General features: G+C 35.5%; 1 protein-coding gene across 1 annotated transcript in view; it reads right to left on the reverse strand.

Annotated features, from left to right (window-relative positions):
- Positions 1–23404, reverse strand: part of TMCO1 (transmembrane and coiled-coil domains 1) — a 37868-nt gene that overhangs the window by 8881 nt on the left and 5583 nt on the right. The window contains exons 3-6 of the mRNA XM_008586059.1: positions 21053–21112; positions 14663–14709; positions 13116–13183; positions 8261–8405 (exon numbers count right to left, since the gene is read on the reverse strand). Coding sequence (XP_008584281.1) covers positions 8261–8405; positions 13116–13183; positions 14663–14709; positions 21053–21112 — 320 coding nt within the window. The remainder of the gene's footprint in view (positions 1–8260; positions 8406–13115; positions 13184–14662; positions 14710–21052; positions 21113–23404) is intronic.

Consider the following 23404-nt stretch of genomic DNA (forward strand, 5'->3'; position numbering starts at 1 on the left):
CTCCTGTTACATCCCACCACCAACTCTAGATTCAGTGGTTCCTATATCTAACACACTTTCATGCCTCCACACTTTTACTCATACTCCTGTTACATCCCACCACCAACTCTAGACTCAGTGGTTCCTATATCTAACACACTTTCATGCCTCCACACTTTTACTCATACTGGTTCCTATGGCAAGAACACTAATAAGATTGGAAAGCCCCTACTCATCCTTCAAGATTCAACTCAAATGGTCCTCTTAAACAAAATCTTAGTTTCACAGAATTAATCCCTGTGGCCATTGTGCTTCCATAGCATGTTTTTTTTTTTTCCTCCTACAGCATTTTGTATATGCACACATACCACACACAAAGGGCACCAACCACTCTATCTTTGGAAATCAATCTTCAGTGCCTTGAATCCAGGCACTGAATTCACAAAGAGATCAGATTAAGATGGTGCCTGAATAACCTGTTTTTCTTAATTAGTTAGTTATCATTTTCTCAACAACGTGCATTGTCTAACTAGTCTGAAGTTAAATACTATAAATAAAAACACCCTGCTTGTAAATGAGCTATACTGTCATCAAATTAAGTTCTATGCCTTAAATAATGTGACATAAATAAATGATGAGGCATAGGAGACACAGGCATCTGGTCTTTCTATCATTTTGATGACTTCAAGATAGGCCGATACTGACATAATTAGAACCAGTTTTTATACATACAAAAGGCATATCAAAATTCTTTTATTTAATTTTTATTTTTTCCAGGATTATTGAGGTATGAAAATTTAATTTACAAATTAAAATTGTATATATTTAAAGTATACAACATGATGTTTTGATATATGTATACATTGTGAAATGACTGCCACAACCAAGTTAATTAATATATCCATCACCTCACAGAGTTAACTTTTTTTTGGTGTGTGGTAACAACATTCAATATCTACTCTCTTGGCAAATTTCAAGTATTCAATACAATTACCATGCCATATATTAGATCTCCAGAACTTATTCATACTGCATAATTGAAACTTTACACCCATTGACAACATCTCCCCATTTCCCCCCACCCAACTCCCAGCCCCTGGCAACTACCATTTTACTCTCTGCTTCCATGAGTTTAACTTTTTTAGATTCCACCAAATTCTTTGCCCTAGGAAAACCTAAAGTATAATAAAAAATAAAATTTACTTATTTTTATCACTGTCCTGGGCACATATACCTGTTGAACAAGGCAATAGCAATACTGTAACTGATACTTTTTCAGATTCTAATTGTATGTAAACAAAGTTATACATTAAGATGTGGGTGACAATAGGAAAAAAAAAAAAAAAAAAGATAAACTCTTACACTTTTCCTCAGAATCACAAATCATTTTTGCTTGCAAAGAAAAGAGAATTCTGTTCATAACTCTTACAGTCACATATATTTATAAGATAGACCAGTTTTTTTGGATCACCATACTGGCCAGCCAACAACAACAACAAAAATAGACCAGTTAGTTTTCTCTTAGCTCTTTACCAGGTGAACTTGCTTAGATTTTTGCTGAGGTTTCGAGCACCTTAAACAGAGATCACCATTTACTCTATCTGCTATTGACTCATAATAAGGAGAAAAAAAAAAAAGTAAGTCCCTTAACTTTTAGGAGTTAAAGAAATTTCTTTTTATTTCTGAATTCCATCACGACCTTGGACTAAATTAACACCTCTGGTGAAGCTGGCAAGCCTACCATTTCCACTGCTAAAAATTAACACAAAGGAAATTGTTGTGATGTGAAGGTCAAGGCAGCTAGTCACTAAATAAACAAAAAAAAGTAAACAAAAGTTAAGGAGAAAGATAAAATTTTAAAAAGTAATTAGATTTATTTTCAGTTGATATGACATATCATCATATTTTAATGTTGATAAAACATTAAAATTACCATATGATCCAGAAATTTGCCTTCTGGGTATATGCTCAAAAGAGGTAAAAATAGGGACTCAAATAGATACCTGTACACCAGTGTTCAAAGCAGCATCACACACAATAGCCAAAAAGGTGGAAGCAACCCAAGTGGGATAAACAAAATGCAGTATATACATACAGTAAAATATTATTTGGCCTTAAAAAGGAAGGAAATTCATGCTACAACACTTGGAGACTTAAGCCAGTCACAAAAAGACAAATATTGTATGATTCCACTTATGTAAGGCAAATTAAAAAATATGAGTAGTCAAATTCATAGCTAGAAAGTAGAATGGTGGTTCCCAGGAGCTGGAGGGAGGGGGAGAATGGAGAGTTAGTATTTAACAGGTACAGAGTTTCAGTTTGGAAAGATGAAAAAGTTCTGGAATGGATGGTGGTAATGGTTGCATAACAATGTCAATGTACTTAATGCCACAGAACTGCACACTTAAAAATGGTTAAAATGGTAAGTTTTATGTTATGTATATTTTACTACAATTAAAAAGAAAAAACTAATAGCATTGGAATTACCAAATATAAATAGTCAGAAAATAGTTTCTAGGCTTAAGAGGAGACTGACTTGAGAGTTCCACGGGAAAGCTGCTGTCATGGGCAGAAACAGTGACAAGTTTAGACCCTTAAGCCTCTCTAAGTGTGACATAAATGTTTGGGTGCATTCCTCCATATTCTTTTATTCTGGAGGTTCAGATCACACTGCTTAGCTCACTCTATGACACTAGGACATGCCAAAAGGCCGGATTACCTAAACAAGGTGTGGACAGAAAGAAAGAGCACCCCCAACTGAACACCTGTCACTGAGATCTGAACAGAGTTTTACATTTGAAAGATGATTTTATATAAGCATTCCAGAGAAAAGACTAATGCTAGGCTACTGACAGGAATTCCGAGTATTCAACAACACACCAGATTCAAGAACAATTACTCAGCTCATCACATTATTTCCAGTCTCTGGCTTCATAGTCTCTGAAAAAGGGGGTAGACAACCTGTGATCTCAAATGAATCCATGTTTTCTTGTTTCCCTCCTAAAAATCACGTAAGACTTGGCAAAGTACAAGAGGGCCAAAAAAGAGTAAAAGAGGTACAGCAGGATAAACTCCAAATGAATGGATCCATGATTTAAATGTAAAGAATATAATGACACGCCACAAGGTCAAGGGCACAGGCCAGTCACCAAAACAAACAAAACAAAACCCCAAACAAGCAAAAAGAGAATGTAACCACAAAATACTAGAGAAGCAAACAAGGATGAATTTCTTTATAACTTTGGAGTAGAGAAGACCTAACCATGAAACAAAATTCAAAAGTGATAAAAGACAGATAAATTTAAAAAAAGAAAGAAATCTCAGCCAACAAAATTTTGCATCTCAAAACCCATTGTAAGTAAAACTGAAGCACAAATGACAAGTTGGGCTAATCTCCCTAAATAAAAGCTAAAAATTAAGAAAAAAGACTAACAACCCAATAGAGAAATAGGCAAAAAACAGCATACACATGTACCCCTACCCCCCAAAATTAAAAAACAAACAAACATCTCTTAGACAAATAAAGATATGCTCAATCCAAATGCGAATTAAAAGTACAAGATAGCAATTCTTATCTATCAAATTGGCAAAAACCCAAACGTTTAACAATTTCTACTGGTGAGGATGGGGGACGTATGCATTTTCATTCATTGCTCTTCAGAATAAAAAATGGTATAACTCCAATTTTCCAAATTTATAAGTTTATATTTTGATATAGCATACACTATTTGTTTAACATACGCTTTTCAGTTGTGTACACACACTATACATAGGTACTTTAAGGTATACAAAGACAATTACGAAATCACTACCATAAAAGACAAAAGGCAAAGAATACAGACGAAAATAAGTAGACAAAAACAAATAAAACCCCCTCTAATAAAAGACAGAATATGACCAATCATTATTGTAATTTGAATCATTCTATTTTTGTCTTCCCATCACTCATTCAGCTTTACAATCTGAAAAACAATTCACTATGTTCTCTTAAAATTACTTTATGCTACAGTGAGTATCTGAAACAAAGTGGCCTATTTCTTTGCCTATGGCCTCAGTGGGTAAATCATAGTATAGTCTATAATTTGAGTTTCTGAAACTCTCATATTTTCCCTACTCACTTCACAGACATCCACATAGTCAACTTTTATGTAACCTAAAATCCTAAAAAGCAAAAAAAATACACAACAAAACATGAAAATAGCAGGCTAATAAGAATTTTCATTCAAGGCCTGTATTCCATAGTAATACTTCAAATGCAAAGGCATTTCATACTAGATATATGTTCATAATCCTCTAGTGCATAAACTAACAACCAGTGAATAATAAGCACAGAAACAATTTGCAGCTAATAAAAAGTATAAAAGTAAGTCATTTCAGTGATTTTTCCAAGATTTTTAGTATTTTAGAATATCTAGTTTTAGAATTTAGGTAATAAAATTATCTGCCAGAAAGGTTCTGATCCCAGTACTGAACAGCCATAAAAAAGTAAAAATACAAAATAAAATAAAATAATCTGCTAAAGATAACAATCACTCAGGACTCTCCAAGAAGTAGTTAGAACTCAACCTTGATCTTGGAAAAGACAAGTGTATATCAAAAAAATAAATCCTCCAAATACAACAGTTTTGCATTACCTATGGAATACTACAGCTCTTATGCACTTAGTACATAGAAGTGGCAATAAAAAATATTAGTATACATCTCTTCCTTGACTGAAAACAAATATACCGAATTTTTTGTTTTTCCTGTCTTTTCACTCCTGGTTTTGTATTTAAAAACATTTACTTCATTAGATTATACCAGTCTAGGATCTGCAGATTGTCCTATTTTAACTTTTTTTTTTTTTATTGAATCAAAATCGATTATACATATTTTAGGGGCTGAACATTGAGATATGTTGATTAAATCAATATTATAGCATATATATTGTTACAAATCATAATTATTCTTTACGCCCCTTTTCCAACTTCTCCCCTTCCCCCATTTCCTCCCCCTCCCCCCTCTAATTGCCCTAGATTTCTTCTCTCCTTCTGAAAGAATAATGGTTACTCTTTTAACTTGTTGACTAGATGATCTGTCTAATGCTGAGAGATGTGTTCAGGTCCCCCAATATTATCATAGAGCAGATGCTTCTTCTGTCACTCTGAAATGAGTTTTGTGGAAAGTGACATCCTCTTCTTTTCTTTGTCTCTGCTGGTGACCCTTCTTGTGTGAACGCACTACAGTGGTTGGTGGACCATCTGCGTGGTGGCTGTGGCGTCTAGCTGCTTTTGCAGCAGCCATGGTTATTGTGGTAGCTGTGGTGGGCCACCCACGTGGAGGTGCTGTTTTTGGCACACTCCTTGGCACTGGCAGTATGCCTGGTTGTGGGGTGTGTTTGGTCCCCTTCTCCATGCCTCTGGTCCCTGGAGCCATGTGTCTGGTTGTGGGAGAGGGGTCCTGTCCCCTTCTCCATGTCCCAGGTCCCTGGGCAGGCCCCGAGGTACTGGCGCAGTGTGCCTGGTTGTGGGAGAAGGGTCCGGTCCCCTTCTCAATGCCTTGGGTACCCAGGTGGGCCCCGAGGTGCTGGCGTTTTGTGCCTGGTGTGGGAGAAGAGTCCAGTCCCCTTCTTCTCGCCTCAGGTCCCTGGGTGGGCCCCGAGGTACTGGCATGGTGTGCCTCATTGTGGGAGGATGGTCTGGTTCCTGGCTCCATGCCTCAGGTCACTGGGTGGGATCCAAGGCGCTGGCTTGGTGTGCTTGGTTGTGGGAGAGAGGTCCAGTCCCCTTCTCCATGCCCTGGGTCCCGGGGTGGGCTCTGAGGTGCTGGCATGGTGTGCCTGATTGTGGGAGGGTGGTCCGGTCCCCTTCTCCATGCCCCGGGACTGTTCCTATTTTAACTTTATAGCACATATCAAACACTTTGTTTCTTGGGGGTTAGAAAACTGAGGCTGGCCCACTGCCTATTTTTGTAAATAAAGTTTTATTGGAACACAAATTTCAGTCATTCATTTACATATTGTCTATGGCTGCTTTCATACTATAATGGTGGAGTTGAGTAGCTGAGATAGAGACTCAATAGCCCATAAAGCCTAAAATATCTACTATTTAGACCTTTACAGAAAAAGTTTGCCAATCTTCATTGTAAATGAGCATTGCATTCCTAATACATGAAATAAATATAAATAAATTAGGTTAGATATATACCTCATATACCTTCTGAAATAACTGAAAAAAGTATAAAGACCAGCTTGATTTGAGCTTCCTAAAGGATAATTCTTAACATTTATTTCATTTTCAAAACTCTATAGTTTCAAAAGGTGACTTATCAATAGCAATGTGAATGGTGCACATAAAATGACTATTTGAGCCGTCATAAGTAGTAAACTCTACATGCAATTAAAACAGAACTGCTCTTTGTTGCTTCAAGTAAAATGTGTACAGCATTGTTTTATTAAGATGTTGACCCAAGCTGCAATTTTAAAATTTCAGACAATCAAATTAAAGAGCAATATTCCATAGAGATCAAAGGATTTCTGCTAAATCAAGAAAGAGATCTATGTTGTCATTGCCTTTTCTTTAACCTGTGGATAAGCTCCATTATAGAGACTTTTCGAAAGGTTTAATACAGGTTGAGTATCCCTTATTTGAAATACTTGGAACCAGAAATGTTTTTGATTTTGGATTTTTTCAGATTTTGGAATATTTGCACTATACTTACTGGTTGAGCACCCCTAATCCCAAAACCGGAAATCCAAAATGCTCCAGTGAGTGTTTCCTTTGAGCATGACCTTTGAGTGTCATGAAGACACTCAAAAAGTCTCAGATTTTGTGGCTTTTTGTATTGCAGATTCTCATATATCAGGCCAACCAAAAATCTGCTGACACAGACAGTATTCAGAAGGGGAAAAGAAAAAAAAAAAAAAGAAAGAAAACTCTGAAGGGATCACTTATGTGACAAATATTGAAAGAATTACATTTATATTTATTGCATTTGCAAACCAGTTCTTGAGCAAGAAACTTTAATCACTCCTTTCACTTTTAATGTCCCACTTCAAAGGCCACTTGATTCTCTAAATCTTTCTGTTTGAACCTTTCCTGCCATGGGTTGAATTGTGTCCCCCAAAGGTTCACGTATTAATCCCCACCATAACAGTGTTGAGGGTGGGAAATTCTATTACAATAATTGAAATGTGGGGCTTTTAAGAGGTGATTAGGTTATAAGGTCCATGCTCTAGTGAATGGATTGATCCATTCGCAGAGTAGAAAGTTGATGGTTTAATGGGTGGTAATGGATGTGGTTATGATGGCTTTATAGAGATCGAGTCAGCAGGCTAGCACTCTCTTGCTTAAGCAATTTGCCATGTGATACCCTGCATCTCTGGGGAGAGTCACTACCACCAAGAAGGCCCTCACCAGATGTGTTCCCTGGACTCTGGACTTCCAAGCCTCCAAAACTGTAAAAAATAAATTTTATTTCTTTATAAATTACTTAGTTTCAGGTATTGTTATAAGCAATAGGAAACTGATTAATATATTTCCCCACTAAATGGATGTTATACCTCTGTTCTGGGCCCTCATAACCCTTTATAATTCCTTCTTAGCTCTCACTCTTTTTCACTATGAATGTTCAATCATCAAGTTAGCCAAATGTAAATTCTATAACCCAGACTTTATCTCAAGTGGATAACCTAAAATCACCAAATTATTATACCAACTTATTACACAATTATTACACTTGTGTCCCTAAACTGCCAAAAGGTGGTGGTGTACAATGAAGAAATGATACTGCAAAGACCAAACCCACTCTTTACTTTTTTTGTAGCTTTACATAGTTCAATAAAGAAAAAACCTGAGGGGCCAGCCCGGTGGCGCACTGCTACAGTGCGCCACTTGGGAGTGCGGTGGCGCTCCCGCCGAGGGTTCGGATCCCACATACAGACCGGCCGCTCACTGGCTGAGCGAGGTGCGGGCGCAACACCGAGGGTTGCGATCTGTTGCCAGTCACGAAAAAAGACAAAAAGGAAAAAAAAAAAAAAGAAAGAACCCGAGAGCTCTAAGAATAGGATGTGGAAACCATGTCTGGATTTATCACTAATTCTTATCCCTAACAATCAGTAATCTAGACTTATATGAATTTAAAATAGCTTTAGGATGATACACTGGAATTTTAAAACAAGCAACTGAAAGCTTTCAGTAGCAACAGGTAAACATTTCCAGTATTACAGAAGTAAAAGCTAATTTAGGTTATTGGAGCAAGGAAGGATATAAATATGTATTAAATGATGGATGTGATCACTCACCTGTCGAATTGACATAGTACAGAGAATATACAGGAAGATGAAGGAACAGTCTGTGGTGTCATCCCCCAGCAGGTTTCGATGAGACAGTCCTTGGATATAGGAAAGGGGAGTGAAAGGGAGCTTTGCCACGACTCTACCATCAAATCTAAAAGGGAAAAAACAAAGAACTGTTATTTTTGGAAGACTGACAAGCTTCTTACTTCCAGAGAAGAATCTGGGACAAAAACAGAACTTTAAGTCTCTTGATCTTTGAAAAACAAAGAAAGGGTGACATGCCAAAAAGAGACATGAAACTGAAGTACAGGCATGTAAGGAGGGGCCTAGATCATTCCCGCCAATGTTTTTCTAAATTGGTGGTTCTCAATTCTTTTGGTATCAGGACCCCTTTACATACTGACAAATTACTGAGGACCCTAAAAAGCTTTTTTGTATAAGTTATAGCTATTAATATTTACTGTATTAGAAACTGAAACAGAAATGTTAAAATACTTATTAATTCATTTAAAAAACAGCAATGAATTCACTACATGTTAAATAAATATTTTCATAAAAAATAACTTTTTGGAAAATATATTCCAAAACAAAGAAATTAGTGAGAAGAGAGGCATTGCTTTATTTTTGCAATCTCTTTAATGTACGGCTTAATAGAAAACAGCTAGATTCTCATGGCCCTCAGTCTTCTGGCTGTTGAAATATCACACGTCATGAAGGCCCCTGGAAAACTCAACTGTACATTCATGAGAGAATGAGAATAAAATAGGCAAGTAACATCTTACTGAAAGAGTCTCAACAACCTTCAGAGATCCCCAGACCACACTTAGAGAACCACCATTCTAAAAACCATAACACCAAAGAGATTTTTAAGAACCCTCTTTTCTGAGACTCCAAAATCCCCACTACGTACATTAAGCATGATATACATTTTTGAATAGGAATTTATAGAATACAAATTTGTACAGTGGTGAATGAAAAAAGTAGATTACTAAATTGTAGGGCCGGGCCGTGGCTCACTCGGGAGAGTGCGGTGCTGATAACACCAAGGCCCCGGGTTCGGATCCCACATAGGGATGGCCGGTTGGCTCACTGGCTGAGCGTGGTGCTGACAACACCAAGTCAAGGGTTAAGATCCCCTTACCGGTCATCTTTAAAAAAAAATAATAATAATAATTAATAAAAAAAATAAAATAAAATAAAATAAAATCATAGCCTTTGAAAATTAAATTTATATTACTTACCTGTCAATAGGATGCACAATTTTGCATTTTTTTCCCCTGGTACTGCTCATGGGTTAATACTGAAACACCCATACTCTCAATATTTTATTGCTGGGATTAGTCTGTTGTATTACAAGACTCTGAGTTACCGCAGGCTAAAATAAACTATGACGTAAGAGTCAGTAGAAGACATTTTTATCAACTAGACTCAGACTCTCATAGTATGAGAATCTGGTTCCATTGTAATTGGTTTGCTAGTATCTTCATTAAAAAAGTTGGCATCTTGAAAATTAGTTATCATTTAAAATTTTTGATTCATGTTTCATATGGGATCAAATTCTTTCTCAACAGTACAAATACCATGATAGAGAAAATACAGTTGTGTACTGGCAAATATTTAAATATTAAAAATAGGAAAAAGATTACATAATCTGGTATGAGGAAGGCATTGCTTATATAATGAAAAAGAGTAACAGCTTTAACAAAAAAATTAATATTTTCCATATACCTCCAAAAAGAGAGTTTAATAGCTTTAATATGTAAAGAACTCTTGTAAATAAGAAAATAAAAAGCAAATACCAAAAATAAAAGGCGGGGAGGACATGAACTAGAAATTTAGAAACAGAAAAACATAATTATATGAAAAGATGCTAAATCTTACAAGTCATAAAAGAAATGAACATTTTAAAAATGCTATTTTTCAACTATTAGATTGGCAAATATTAAAACAGATACATAATTCCCAGTGATAAGTCTATGGAGAAAGATCCACTCACAAGTAATAATGGCAATAATTTAAAAATATAACTTAAAAAAAACTTTCTTTGAAAACAATTTGTACCAAAATTTTACCTAAGCAATACTTTTAGGATATACTCTAAGGAAATAATAAACGTATACTGATATCTATATTGTACCTGAAAATATTCTACATGAAGTTTAATAGAAAATTAGTTAAATAAATTAGGGTACATCCACTCAATAGAACACTATACAGACATTTAAAAAAGAATATACTAGAGCTACATGAACTGTATTTAAAAAACTGTCACAGATAAATACAGCAGGTTATAAAACAACCATTCTTTTTTTTTTGGCAGCTGACAGGTAAGGAGATCCAAACCTTTGAACTTTGTGTTATCAACACCATGCCCTAACCCAGTGAGCTAATGGGTCAGCCCTAAAACAACTATTCTTGTACATAAAAATGTATATATATAAATATCTAAATGTTGTATACATATAGAAAAAGTACAAGTCTTGAAGGATATTCACTACATTTGAGGAAGGAGGAGTAATTTTTACTTTATTTTATACATTTTTGTATTATTGGAATTTTTCCAGTGAGAATATATTACTTTAATAATTAGATTAAAAAAGGTAATAAAGGCAGTTCCACCTTCGGGAAAATACATGGCAGTGGGAGAAAAATTATATTTTAAAGCAGATACCCCTCCCATAAAACTGTCTTTCAGATGTGTGTGTGTCAGGGGAGATTAGAAGACTTTACCATAATTTGTTCACAAACAATATTAAAAAAAGAAATCACATGAATATAAAGCAGCATTATTACTGGTAGAAACTGCCACAGTTATTTCTTACCCAGGCTATTTCATTAGAACTCATCTGTACCTAAGATTAAGGAATAGAATCTAATGCTGAACTTTAAGCAAAGCAGAACTCAAATCTGTTGTAGTAATCACACAATAAAGACAAGGCCAACAAAAACAGCTATTCACACACACACTACAATAACTTATAAAAGTATTATCAAGAAAATCAGAAGTATGAGAAAAGTAAGTAGAAGTTAAGCATCAAATAGAAAAAGTACAGATAAGTACTGAGCCAGCTCTATATTGTCCAGAATGTAACAAATTTAAGAAGAATATTTGAGTAGTTTAAGTTGTACCAATGAAACTTACTAGTTAACTATAAAACCTTTTAGTGTTAGGTTTGCCTGGTAATTCACGATGATATGGACCCACGAAATGAGAGAAAGCATGACAGAGGGAAAGGGCATTGGTTTTAGAATTATAAGATAGAAATCATGGGACTACTAGATACATTGGGCAGGTTATTTAATCTTGCAAAGATCCTTTCTTGCTCCAAAGGTCTATGATTCTAATAATGATTAGTTAAGTGGAAATTTTATATTAAAACCATCTTGGACATCTTCTCTAATCCCTTACGTAAATAAAAATTACCATTCCCTTTCTTCTCTCCAACTGTATCTCATCTATATTTCTATATATACAGCATTATATATTTCTTATACAGCATTCATAAGCATACTCATTTGTTTACCTGTCTTTTCTTCCGAAAAAATTTTGATACTACCAAGAGGAGGGGTCACATCTTATTTGTTATATTCTGATACCTACCATAGTGCCTGGCACAAAGAACACACTTAACAGGTAGGAAGGGAAAGGATAAACTTGGAGAGGAGGCACAGGGAAGAGACAGACAGACAGAAAGTGAGGGAAGAAGAATAAGAGGAAGGGAAGGAAAAGAGAGAGTTGAGGTTTCCCTCACTAACATGTCAGGTGAACTCTGAAAAGGTAATAAATGACTGTCATCTGGACAATTTCCTAACTTCTTTCAAAAGCAGTTCCATAATTACTCAGGTCTGCTATTTGCTAGTTTAGACAACAGTAAGTTACCTTATCATTAAACAAGATTGTAGTTGTTAACATTCTATTTTAAGAGTCAAAACATATTTATATGACTACTTTCATTTGAAGCAGCATACTAAAACAGAGGGAACATATTAAATTCTTTATTTATTAAAGACCCCATAATGTCTAAACCTTTACCTGGTACATAAAACATCTTCAAGGGCCGGCCCGTGGCTCACTCGGGAGAGTGCGGTGCTGATAACACCAAGGCCCCGGGTTCGGATCCCACATAGGGATGGCCGGTTCGCTCACTGGCTGAGCGTGGTGCTGACAACACCAAGTCAAGGGTTAAGATCCCCTTACCGGTCATCTTTTAAAAAAATAAATAAATAAATAAATAAATAAAACATCTTCAATACAAGGGTAGAAAAGGTATTGTATAATTGTATTCTATCAAGATTAAGTTCCCCTGATATTGATAATTGTTCTGAGGCTATATAAGAAAATGTTTTTGTTCTTGCAAACACACACTGAAGTAGTTATGGGTAAAGGGACCTAAAACCTATACCATACTTACCATACTCTCAAATGATTAAGAAAAATACATAAATAATGTATGTATAAGTACATATATGATATGGAAAGAGAGGAAAAAAGAAAACAAATGGAGCAAAATGTTAACAATTGTGAATTGGGACAATGGACATATTATTCTTGCAACTTTCCTGTAAGTTTGAAATTATATCAAAATAAAATATTACCAGAAAGTTTATGCTCACATACATACAAATATAGAGTAACAGTTATTAGGCAAAACCATACAAAAGAATACTCACATGGAATTGAACATTCCCATTAGGGCAGTAAAACAAAAGCCAATTGCAAACATGGATTTCATTCGAACCTGTAAGAAGACCAACAAATTGTCAAAAAAACAAAATAAAATATTACCAGAAAGTTTATGCTCACATACATACAAATATAGAGTAACAGTTATTAGGCAAAACCATACAAAAGAATACTCACATGGAATTGAACATTCCCATTAGGGCAGTAAAACAAAAGCCAATTGCAAACATGGATTTCATTCGAACCTGTAAGAAGACCAACAAATTGTCATTTCACACGCAAGAAAACTGCCACTAAAGCATACACCAAAAGTTTTGGTTTCATGTCATTTTTTAAAAAGCACTCCTCATCAAAAGGCTGTTTGTTGGCCAACCCACCTTCCACCTCCAACTCCTCTTCTCCTTACCACTCTGTGATATAATATTGTGATAGTTATGTGACCCAATTCTAGCCAATGAGTTATAAGTACAAGTATCAAAAGGGACTTTTAAAACGTACAAACTTGGCTAGCATTCCCTTAGGTCTTTTGCCCATTCTTCTTGCCTAGAATGGAAAACATAATGCCCTGAAGCAAAGCAGCCATCAAACAACCAAGCAACGTTTAGCTAAGGATCTGAGTGTTTGAGGGCATTACTGAATTGCTATACTAGCCTGAGGCTACCAACCTTTGGATTCCTTGAGCAAGAAAAAAAACTTTTATCTGTTTTAAGCCATTGTTAGGTATTCTGTTACTTGCAACTTAATTTCTTAACTACATATTCCATAAATATATAAATAAACAAAAGTTTATGAAGATGTAAGATTAACAGATGCATATAGACAATTTTTCTCTCTTATTTTGGAGTCTGCAAATTTGCTACGGTGAACATGTAATAATCGTGCCAACACAGAAGAAAAGCTATTTTTTAAAACATGTATTTCTAAATTATAATCTTTCTTTGCTGTATTTTTCTTCTTAAATAAAGAAATATAGCAAAGGTCTCTCAGTTAAGTGAAAGAGAATTATCACATAGTTCAGATGTCCTGTGATAAATATATATTTCTAAATTATAATCTTTCTTTGCTGTATTTTTCTTCTTAAATAAAGAAATATAGCAACGGTCTCTCAGTTAAGTGAAAGAGAATTATCACATAGTTCAGATGTCCTGTGATAAATATATAAAGTTAAATAGAAAAATTAGTCAAGCCATATAACTAGCCTATCTATGCTTTAGGAAGACATGCTTGAACAAAGTTTACTCTTTATAAATAATGAGTACATGGGTAATGAAATCACTTTTCCTCATACTTTATGGTGTGTCTGACACTCAGAACAAACAGCCTCTAAAAGAACAAAGGACAAGATATAAAATCCATCTATAACGTACAAACTCCTATACTGTGATTACACCATAAAAACAAAGATTCAGCATTAACATAAGAAAAAAAAAAGAAAACAAGCTATTTATTTGAAAATAAACAAGAACTGTGTGAAGGGGACAAATTATAACCTCTAAGACAGCCTTAAAAAGCTATTTCTATTATTAAAATGAAGCTTAAAAGCAGTAGCATATTTTCACTTCCGTTTGGCTACTCTCATGGTTGTCCAGGAATATTCACGATATTATTTATAGCCTTGACAGGTGATAAATTTCTGTAAAGGTAAGAGCAACGCACTTGATGCAAATCAGAATCATTTGCTAACATTATGTGGTTTACCATGAAGTTATATTTAGGACTTTTACCATTGACAGATCTCTGTTGTTATTCTTCAGTTTCTCTTCCTGCCTCTCTGAAAAGAATTAATGAAATAGTTAACTCATATATTATTGAGCACAAAGCAGTTAAATAAACTGTCACTGATTGGTGGTTACGAAAGCAATCTATCACTTAATAAGATGAACTGAATAACTGGAATATTACATACTTTGTACTAAGAGAAAACTAAAACGGAACAGAACGCCAAAATATTTTAATTTAAATAAATAAAAATCTTCACAGTTTAACTTTTTAAAAGATTACCTCTGGTATTTAATGTCTTAACTCTATACATTAACATACACATAGCACTCTGACATAAACACCAATGGTAATTGCCAATCAGTTAATTCATAAGTGTAACATATCATTGTAACTAGGTGTCTAAAATATTAATTACCCATTCCTTACATTTACTCTTCTTTTTCAATTTCTCTAAAAGAACATATAATCTAAGAATAACAAACTTGTTGATAAGATGAATTTAGAACTAGGTTCTTTTATATTACAGTGTAATCAATCTAAAAATAAGCAGAGTCTTATAAGTAAGTCATTTATAAAGCTAGGAAATTCAGCCTATATTTTAAGAAAAGTGTTATTTACACAGCAATTACTAAAGAACCCAAACTGCTAAAGAAGCCTCAATTGTACATTAATGCCATATTTACTGTATCCCATCAACATAAAGGACTTCACTGTTGTATCTTTGAAGAAGCTGAGGCCCACCAAAGGGGCAGTGACTAGTCAGAGACGACATAGGTTACTTTATGGTAAAGCCAGAACTAGAATCCAAGTGTCCAAACTCCCAACCCAATGATCTGTATATGCACTATACTACTTCCTTCTTTGATCATATGTTTATCACCAGGATTAATTAATTCTACAAATACTTATAGATGATTGCCTATGACATGCAAGGCACTCTTCTGAGCACTGAGGATAACTAAATGAACAAAACATATGAAAATCCCTACCTTCATAAAAAGATTATGAAATAAAAATATAATAATAGAAAAAAATGTCCTCTAAAACAAAAAGTATGGCATGCGGATAGATTAAACCAGTGTGAGGCCTGGCAAATTCAGGCAGGTAAATGAAAGGAAGGAACAAGAACAGGCCTACAGAAAGATTAGCTTACAGACTGGACTGCGGTTTCCAGTAAACAGCAAATGAATATATGATCCCTTGCACTGAACTATCCAGTTTGTTCTGCCTGGGAGGAAAGGATGCAGGCAGGAGAGTGGGGATGCTGCAGATATTTAGAAGAAAGTGAAGAAAAAGGAATGGAGTTATGGTTCATCTTAGGGGCTGGAATTCCTTTTCTACCTGAGCAATCTCAGGTAATATAAGAGAGGTCTCCAGAAATCCACAAAATGCCCATTTGGGATAGAACAAATCTGATCTAATGGAAATGTTACCCACGGGGAAAGTTTTTCAGGTACTCCCCAAGTTACAAATAATAATCTTATAAATATTCCCACACAGCCACAATTAGCTTTATATACCTTCCCGTCTCCCACTAACCGCCAAAACTGATAACACCTTTAAATGGCTACAGGGGGAAATGCCCTAAAGTCTTTCCATTTTCATTTTTCTCCATTCCCAACTCAGTTAATTGCATCTCAGATGCTCACATTCTCTCTATCTCAGTACCCACATTCTCTTTTACCTCCATTTTTCTTTCAACTCTTAGAAAATTATTAAACTCCTCCTCTCTCTGTCTTCCATTATGACCACCAAACTGTGACTCTAATACTTACTAGGGAAAGATTTGTTCTAATTCTCATTATTTAAAAATATCATCACTCATTATTTAAAAATACAAGGTTAAAGTTTTACAGGGATACTCTGTTAGACATATGAGAAGTAAAACTTTAAGTTCTTAAAGTACTTAACCAGCTAGCCGGTTAGCTCAGTTGGTTAGAGCGAAGTGTTGATAATACCAAGGTCAAGGGTTCAGATCCCCCTCCCCTAAAAAAGTACCTAAAACTCCCTTTTATTTTTATTTATCAATATACAATGTAGTTGATTTTCGTGTCCCTTTACCAATTCCTCTTTCTCCCCACCCCAAAAACATCATATCTGTTCACTGGTCATTACAACTCCCTTTTAGAGTTTCAACCTCTCATCTTACAAATAAATCTACTTTCATTTAAGCCTCAGTGACTTAAATAAATTTTTAAATGTTATTTCATATCTACTTTTGTTTTTAATTACAAAAACAAAAAACAAATGATTGTCCCCCAAAATAAAAAGTCTTTATTTATGTTACATGATGGGTTAATAAATTTATCAAGTCTGGTTTGTCAATATAACCACCATGTAATACTTGCTTTATATGATAACAATCCAAGTTCTAATAAATTGTATTAAAAAAAAAAAATCTTTTAAAGAACCTGCTTTTCCCCAAACAAGAAACTTTGTTTCCCCAGGTGAATAATTTCTAGGAAAGTCACATTAGTAAGGAAAATAAGTAAAACAATTTACTTTGAAATGATGATTTAAATTGTTTCTTAGCAGAAATTGAATATTTGAACATAACAATTCAAATAATTATGAAAGTAGTTTTGGCTGAGATGATGCAATAGACCTTGGTGACTCTACTGCTTGAAACTAGAGTGTTCTAGTAAGCAAAATAGTTAAGAATATATTAAAATAAGTAAAATGGACTGGCTCTCTCTATTGCTCTGGGTGCAACTTAGCCCTTAACTGACATCAGTTAAATTGCATAAATTCTCTCAAAAATTTGTCTTTTGGCCTCAATAAATAAGGAAAGTCACTATCTCAGTTTTGTGTTATTTTCATCTTGGTGGTGTATTTCTTTTTTTCATTTTTTTTTTTTTTAAAAGATGACCGGTAAGGGGATCTTAACCCTTGACTTGGTGTTGTCAGCACCACACTCACCCAGTGAGCAAACCGGCCATCCCTATATGGGATCCGAACCCACGGCCTTGGTGTTATCAGTACCGCACTCTCCCGAGTGAGCCACGGGCCAGCCCTTGGTGGTGTATTTCTTAAAGAACTACAGCTAGTGGACCTCTCTCCCAAGGTAAAAAGAACTCAGCACCTGGGAGCCCAAGACTTCCAAGATGGTTGTACGTCCCAATTTCTTTCATCTGTTATGGTGAAATCAGGATGGTGAAAGTATGCAACTCAATATTCTATATCTAGGTGGGAAAGGGAAGGGGGGCATTAACAAATTAGTAAAGGGTCACAAAAATGATTACATTTTGCAATGATGAATATACTAATTATCCTGATTTGATCATCACATATTGTAAATAGGTACTGATATTCAACTCCGTACCCCACAAATATGCATAATCAATTATGTTTTAATTAAAAAAGAAAAAACTTTCTATATCTCCCTTGAAAATCTAGAATTTAAGAGTACCAAGTACTGGAAATAAAAAGTGCATGTCATTTAGTATTCACTTGCCCTATATGAATTATTCTTTACCTTACTTCATCCAGAACCTCAGGATTTAATACAGGGAACAATCATGTTTCCAAAGGGAAAGTCACTCCTTTTGGAAGGAATTCTATGCACCCTCTTACTAGCAAATTTTCGGAATACAACCTCTATGAAATAGGTGAAAATTTCATGGAGAAAAGAATCTGGAAATATGCAGAAGACCTATTTATATTCTAGAATGATTTATTATTCAAAATAACAGACAAAAGGAAAAATTAAAATCCCAAAAGGGAATCCTCCATTTAAAAAGAGGCTACATTTCTTATAGCTATTGGAATAAACTAGTAGCATTGATGATATCCATTCTGACTACAGAATGAAAAGACTCAAGCCAATCCAATTAATGGCTCTATCCAGGATCATTATTGAAGAGCTTCATTTCACCCAGTGAAATCAATGACCCTTTCCTTCTCTGAAACACTAAATACTTTAGACATTTCCCTTTTACTGAAAACTCCCTTCTTTCAGTGCATCACTCTTTATAGCTTCTCTCTCCACAAATATTTTATATATATATATATATTTTTTTTCTTCTACTTTTTCCTCAAAGATGACTGATAAGGGGATCTTAACCCTTGACTTGGTGTTGTCAGCACCATGCTGTCCCAAGTGAGCTAACCGGCCATCACTATATAGGGATTCCCCAGTCAGGTAATCTGAGCAATGGGAAGAGTAAGGGTTAGATAATAATAAAACTGTAGATAGGATCGATTTATAGAAATGTATTTATGTTGGCAAGCCACCAAAAGAAAAATAAATAAATAAATAAATAAATAAATAAATAAATAGGTACTATAAAGTTGCTGGAGATGAATAGTAAATCTGAGTATAGGCTTATTAGCAGGCAATTCAAAGGGAAAAAAATCAGTTCAAGCACGGTGTCCGTAAGACAAAAATAAACCACTTGTTTATGAGAATCACTGCTTTTCCCAACACTGAAAACTAATATAGTTTTCACAATTGCTCATCAAAAAAGCATTGTGTGATGTTATGGATAATGGTCTCAAAAATATTCCATAATAGTCCTAAGAGTGTACTTCAAAAAGCTCACGGAAAAAAACGGAATTAAAATACAAATCTATGAACTTTTTGAAGTATCCTCATACAACAAATTGTACCTGGCTGGGTTTTTCATAATATGCCTAACAGTGCAGATGCCAAGGTGAAATAGAGGCAATTTTATTAAGTTCAAAACAATGCACTTTAGGTTTACAGATTTCTGATAGTTTCAAGCAACTCATAAATATCATATCTTATAACTGCTAAGACTTTGATAAGCGAACTCTTCATAAATATTATTTCTTCTGATAAGCTTTTTTTGGTGAGCAAACAACTCAAGGTTGTATGCCATGTTAAGAAAATTTGAGTTTAGATACTCTGTGTTGTCAATTTAAGGGCAGAGGGTAATCTGCCTTCCATTTTTATATCTTTCCTATCCTTTCTAGCAAAAGTACCTGAAAGAGCTGTCCGTGTTCAATGTCTTCACTTCCTCACTGTGCATTATGTCCTTGTGTATACAATCTGGCTTCTGTCCCCCATCATGCCACTGAAAGTAGTAGCAGACTGGGATGAGGAAGAAAAGAGAAGATGATTTCAAGTTTGAACGTACTGGATTTGAAGTGCCTGTGTGACAGTAGGACGGGAATGCTTGGCACATGGTTGGATGTACAATTTGGGAGCTGGCAGAGAGATAAGCACTACAAATGAATTTCAGAATTATATGCTTGTAAGTAGTAACTGAATCCACAAGGTAAATGAGATCACACAGGGATACCATATAGGACAAGAAAAGCAGAGGGCTGAGGATGGAGAGAGTCTTGAGAAACACAGAAATTTAAGGGGTAGCAGAAGTGGAGCTCAAAGTATTGTCAGAGAAGTTGGAAAGGAGTTGTATCACAGTAGTTGAGGGGAGAGTTTCCAAGAGCAAGAAGGGTCTGAGTATTGATATTAAATGTCTGAGAAATGGAGGTTATTGGTTAAGATCCCCTTACTGGTCATCTATAAAAAAAAAAAAAAAAAAACAGTCTTTTAAAAGATGACCGGTAAGAGGAAAGTTAGCACCACGTTCTCCCAAGTGAGCTAACGGGCCATCCCTATATAGGGATCCAAACCCTTGGCCTTGGTATTATCAGCACTACACTCTCTCAAGTGAGCCACAGGCCGGCCCTCCGTTCATCTTTTTTTTTAAAAAAAAAAAGAAAATTTTGGGCCGGCCCGGTGGCGCACTGGATAAGTGCGCCGCTTGGGAAGCGCAGCGGCGCTCCCGCCCGAGGGTTCAGATCCCACATACGGACCGTTTCCCGCTCACTGGCTGAGCGAGGCGCGGGAGCAGCACCGAGGGTTGCGATTCCGTTGCCGGTCCCCGGTCCGGTACGGGGGCAACACTGAGGGTTGCGATCCGTTGCCGGACACGGAAAAAGACAAAAAAAAAAGAAAATTTTGTTTTGAAAAACCAAAAACATATGGTCATTATTTTTCGGAGTAGATAAAAATTACTCAGCAGAAAACTTCCTACTCCTTGGTGAATTTCCTTCACTAGTCAATTCTCAGTAAGGAAGCCATGGCAAAAATACAAGTAACTCAGACTTAACTGGAAATAATCATCTCGGATGTGAAAAACTATACACTTTTACAAACTCTGCCAAGAACCCTTAGCCAAATTCAAATCCACAACTGTCATTTTACTAAAATCCAAATTTCCAAGCTAAGAGGAAAAAAGAGCAACTGCTTAAATTTGTCCTACCCACTTCACAAAATGGTTGAGAATAAGCAAGTGCTTTATGAAATGTAAAATTATACAAACGTGAGTTATCACTATTAACAACTCTGTTATATTTTCATTACCTAAGAATTTACGTTTTTCCAATACCTAAATTTTGTTTAGACTAATATCTCATCTTACCTATTTTCTTTTTTTGTTGGCGACCAGCTGACTCTGTTATTGTTTCCTTCTTCTTTTCCACTGTAAACAACATAACATAGTAAAAATTATGCATTACACTAAAGAAACAAAGATTTCTTTATCACAGTTGAACCAATGAAAGAAGCTTACAAGAAAGTTACACACTGACTTTGATTATGGTCATGACTAAGTTAAGTTAATTGGCCTGCTCTCACAACTACTGACAGTAAAAAGTAGACACATTCTAAGAATAAAACAATAATTGTAAGCATCATTAATTAAGTATTCATAAAGGATTGTATTAAGACACAATCAGAATCAAGAGAGATGATTTTCAGACTATCAGCTGAGGATGATTACCTTAGCTAGTGTCAAAGCACAATTTTCAAATTCTGCTCTCTCAGACAACTGGTAAAATAGGTATTGATGCTTTATCAAAGAGATGCAAAATTCAATTTGACTCTAATATTGCAAATGAAATTTAAAGTGCTGACCAAAATAAAATGTGTGTGTTTGTGTATATTGGGTATCTAAGTAACAAGTACTATTCTAGGTAGACAAAAAGATAAAACATCATACGTATAGAGAAAAAGAAAGAGACTATTGTGAAATCAAAAAAGGAAATTAAGTCAAATTCCACAAGATGTTTTATATTTTTTATTTTATTTTATTTTTTTTTAAGCATTACAATATTACATGCCCACATTTATTGTTCTGATAGCTCCCCATCACACACTAAAGGTTCATCAAGGACAACTGCCATCAGAGCTGCAGTAAAAACCCATTTTTCGGGCCAACCCATATAGAGAAAAAGAAAGAGACTATTGTGAAATCAAAAAAGGAAATTAAGTCAAATTCCACAAGATGTTTTATATTTTTTATTTTTTTATTTTTTTTTAAGCATTACAATACTACATGCCCACATTTATTGTTCTGATAGCTCCCCATCACACACTGAAGGTTCATCAAGGACAACTGCCATCAGAGCTGCAGTAAAAACCCATTTTTCGGGCCAACCCCATGGCGCACTCAGGAGAGTGCGGCACTGGGAGCGCAGTGGTGCTCCTGCCGCGGGTTCGGATCCTATACAGGGATGGCCAGTGCGCTCACTGGCTGAGCGCGGTGCGGGCGGCACCAAGCCAAGGGTTGCGAACCCCTTACCGGTCACAAAAAGGACAAAAAAAAAAAAACCCCATTTTTCACTGTGGGTAGCTTCACATCAACTCCTCAAACAGAAGACTGAAATGAAATGATATTATTCCTGTTTAGAGGATCTTGAAGTAGAGAGAACATATCAATGTGGAGAACAGAGCTTTGCATATTGAATTCAATTAAAACTACTAACTAATCTATCAATTTTCGGGATACAATCTGCCAGAGTGCACTAGGGAGAATCCTTTTCCATTCCTACCACACATCTGGGTAAGTGGAAAGGATAGGATGGCATGGTGTTGGGACACTGGCAGGCAGTTCTGAAGATGTTCTGGGCTCTGCTCCATTTCTACTGGTAATAGTAGGCATGTTTCCTGGCAGCTGCAGCAGCTTGATGGCGGACAGAAGGGGCCACCCACCAATCACCTTTTCTTGAAGCCATATTTTTTTCGTTCATAGAATAGGTCTGCCTTAGAGCTCCCCAAATTGACAATCTTTGGGCAACCACCTCTATCCTTCTCCTGGATGGTGCACTCCTTACAATAATAGGGATCGGAGACGCCGGGGCCTACACAGATCACACAGCGCCCCTGGTAAGAGCCATATTCACATTCATCACATATGCGCAATGGGGTGCAGGAACACACATAGGAGTCACAGATCACACACTTGCTGTCACGTTTTTCACACAGTCTTCCAATGGCAACACCAGCCTGCTCCACAAGATGTTTTAGAAATAACATTTTAAAAAACAAAATGGAGAGAAAACATAGAATGTTTTACTTTTTATTATTATTATTAATTGGAGAAACAAAAATATTTCTTTCCCATCCCAGAAGCACTGTAATACAACTACTTGGCATTTAACCATGATTGCATAAAAAAGGAATAAAGAAGGCAGAAGGCTAAAGAAAAGAAACATAAGATGATACTATAAACATTAACCTAGCAGACCAGATTAAGACTAGTAAATCTTTTCTAGGAATAAAACAAATTAATGTTTTTCAAACTTCATGAGGTTGAGAAAAAACCCTGGTGTGTTGATATTTATTTACCAGAAGCTCACCCATAACATGAAGTCGGAATGTCAGAATTGAGAAAAATAAAAGGTGTCTTCTACTATGAACCCCCCCCCCTTTTTTTGGGGGGGGGGGGGGGGTCCATGAACTGGTACTCCTGCATTCTGGATTCCAGAGTTCT

Source organism: Galeopterus variegatus, unplaced genomic scaffold (assembly GCF_000696425.1).
Source record: "Galeopterus variegatus unplaced genomic scaffold, G_variegatus-3.0.2 Scaffold3815, whole genome shotgun sequence".
NCBI lineage: Eukaryota > Metazoa > Chordata > Mammalia > Dermoptera > Cynocephalidae > Galeopterus > Galeopterus variegatus.